The 2,849-nt window shown below is 38.0% G+C and overlaps 1 protein-coding gene across 1 annotated transcript; it reads left to right on the top strand.

Annotated features, from left to right (window-relative positions):
* The first annotated feature begins 1,104 nt into the window (after positions 1–1,104).
* Positions 1,105–2,094, top strand: LOC144297712 (olfactory receptor 6C6-like). The gene has a single exon (XM_077871899.1). The coding sequence runs from the start codon at positions 1,105–1,107 to the stop codon at positions 2,092–2,094; it is 990 nt and encodes a 329-aa protein (XP_077728025.1).
* The last annotated feature ends 755 nt before the right edge of the window (positions 2,095–2,849 follow it).

Below are 2,849 nucleotides of genomic sequence, written 5' to 3'. Positions count from 1 at the left end.
TTCTTTTTGACCCCTGTTTCTTCCATATCCCCATAGTGGGAAAATTGTATCAATGTATCCTAGATAGGGTAAGTCACTTATAGTATACACCTAGGTCATAAATGAGAGCATTCCCACAAGTAAGAGTCAGGTAATATCCACTGACTTTTGAACTGTCATATAGTCTTCCATTTTTATGTAGATGCAACAGTCAAAATTTCATGATTAAATGTAACTGATAAGAGATGACTGATGTATTTGAAATCAAAGAAAAATAATAACAGTGAAATGAGATATAGGAACAATGGGAAATTACTGCATAGGGACAAAATAATGGTATATATCAGAATATTTCAATCATAGAGAAAATATGTAACTGCCATGATTTGTATATTTCACAAATTTTTAATTGTTTTAATGAGCTAAGTAGTTCTGTATCAATATTGCAAGTTGACTTTGGTACTAATTTTCAAGATGTTACCAGAATTTTTTCCGTAATTCTTAAGCTATTTGTTGTGAGGCTCCTTCCACAGTTTGGCTATTGTGGACATTGCTGTGATAAACATTGGGAACAAGGGGTGGTGGAAAGGGAGGTGGGCGGGGGGTGGGGGGACTGGGTGACGGTCACTGAGGGGGGCACTTGACGGGATGAGCACTGGGTGATATGCTATATGTTGGCAAATTGAACTCCAATAAAAAAAAGAAACAAGTTTTTAAAGTTTTATATTTGCAAAAAAAAAATAATAAGTCTTAAGCTATTCATAGAAAATACATTTTAAAGTCAAGCTATTTTCTGTCTATTTAGAACACTGAAACAGAATTCAACTCTTTTAGAAATGATCACCTAAAGTTTACATTATCTTTCAGGTTCAAAAAGGGACAAGAAAAAAATTTAATAGTGTCGTTATCATACCTGTCACTTCAATGGAACCAGCACTCAGAGGCGCCTAGGTTAACCTGTGTTAGAATTTTAAAGATTATCTGTCTTGTTAAATTGGATCAACTTTTTAAACTTGCTTAAATTTCTGATTACATATATTTTTTTTCTGTAGCTTTTTAAAACTCCTCTTGTTTCCACTTCTGGAGTTGTTCTCCAATGCCGATTTCATAAGCCTCAAGTCTAAAATGAGGAATCAGTCAACAAAGATCGAGTTCATTCTCCTGGGACTGACCGATGACCCACAACTGCAAATTGTGATTTTTACGTTTCTCTTCATCAACTATGTGCTGAGCATGACTGGAAACTTAACCATCATCCTTCTCACCCTGCTACATCCCAGCCTCAAGACTCCCATGTATTTTTTCCTCCGAAATTTCTCCTTTATGGAAGCTTCACTGACAACAGTCTGTATTCCCAGATTCCTGATAAGCCTCATAACTAAAAACAAAGTCATTTCCTACAATTGTTGTGCATCTCAGTTATTCTTTTTTCTCCAATTAGAAATTGCAGAATTTTACCTGCTGGCTGCCATGTCCTTTGACCGTTATGTAGCAATCTGCAAACCCCTGCATTACCTGATCATCATGAACAACAAAATGTGCTACCAACTCCTGTTCAGCTCATGGGCCGTGGGCTTTCTGCTATCGTTTCCACCATTGGCTGTGGGCCTCACACTGGATTTCTGTGCTTCCAGAGTAATCGATCATTTCATGTGTGACATTTCCCCTGTGCTGCAGCTTTCCTGCACTGACACTCGTTTCTTGGAATTGCTTTCGTTTGTCTTATCTCTTGTAACACTTCTGATCACGTTGCCGTTACTGATTCTTTCTTACACATACATTATCAAGACCATTCTCAAGAGCCCCTCTGCTCAGAAAAGAACCAAGGCTTTTTCTACTTGTTCTTCTCATATGATTGTGGTCTCCCTTACGTATGGTAGCTGCATCTTTAATTACCTAAAGCCAACAGCGAAGGAAAGGGTGACTTTATCCAAAGGTGTAAGTGTTATTTATACCTCGGTTGCCCCTTTATTAAACCCTTTCATTTACAGTCTCAGAAACCAACAAGTCAAACAAGCCTTCAAGGATGCACGCCAAAAGATTTTCTTTTTCCAAAAAATGAAGAGAAATTTTAAGTTTCAAATCTTGGAGGAAAAAAATAAACAAAAAATTTGACTTTATTTATAAATTTACTTAATCTATCCTTCAATCAGTTCACCTCATAATAATTATTCACCTCATAATGTTTTATTTTATTTTGTAAAAGATTTTCTCCATTTATTCATGAGAAACACACAGAGAGAGTGAGGCAGAGACACAGGCAGAGGGAGAAGCAGGCTCCATGCAGGGAGCCCAATGTGGGACTTGATCCCGGGTCTCCAGGATCACGCCCTGGGCCGAAGGCAGGCGCCCAACTGCTGAGCCACCCAGGCGTCCCACTTCATAATATTTTAACTGAATCTTTCAGCACTATGCATCTTTTCCCTTCCACTTCTCTTTATGATCAGCATTCCTTTCTGTACTACGGTAGGATTCTTCTATTAAGTCATCAACACAAAGGTGAAATTTCATTTGCTCTACAACATATGTTACTGACCTCCTCGAAAAACCCTGTTTTAATTAGATATTCATCATAAGAAATTTATAGAATTATACAGACATCAATATAACTACATGGACTACCGTGGGGACTCTAGGAAGTTCTTCAAAAGTCTCTCAAAATGTTTTCAACAAGACAAGCTTTGAAGTCATAAAAAGCTCATATGTTCTAAAATGTGGCAAGACTTTATCTGTTAGAGCCTTAGATCTGGAAACTTGGAGTGAATAAGAATCACACACCTGGTTGGCTTATTTAAAAACAAAGTCAGTGGGGATCCCTGGGTGGCGCAGTGGTTTAGCGCCTGCCTTTGGCCCAGGGCGTGATCCTGGAG

Source organism: Canis aureus, chromosome 25 (assembly GCF_053574225.1).
Source record: "Canis aureus isolate CA01 chromosome 25, VMU_Caureus_v.1.0, whole genome shotgun sequence".
Lineage (NCBI taxonomy): Eukaryota > Metazoa > Chordata > Mammalia > Carnivora > Canidae > Canis > Canis aureus.
Note: the sequence above shows the minus strand (reverse complement) of the source record. Positions and strands in the feature narration are given on the sequence as shown.

What these genes read in the sequence shown, in the direction of transcription:
- LOC144297712 (XM_077871899.1), top strand. Translation starts at nt 1,105, where the DNA reads ATGAGGAATCAGTCAACAAAGATCGAGTTCATTCTCCTGGGACTGACC.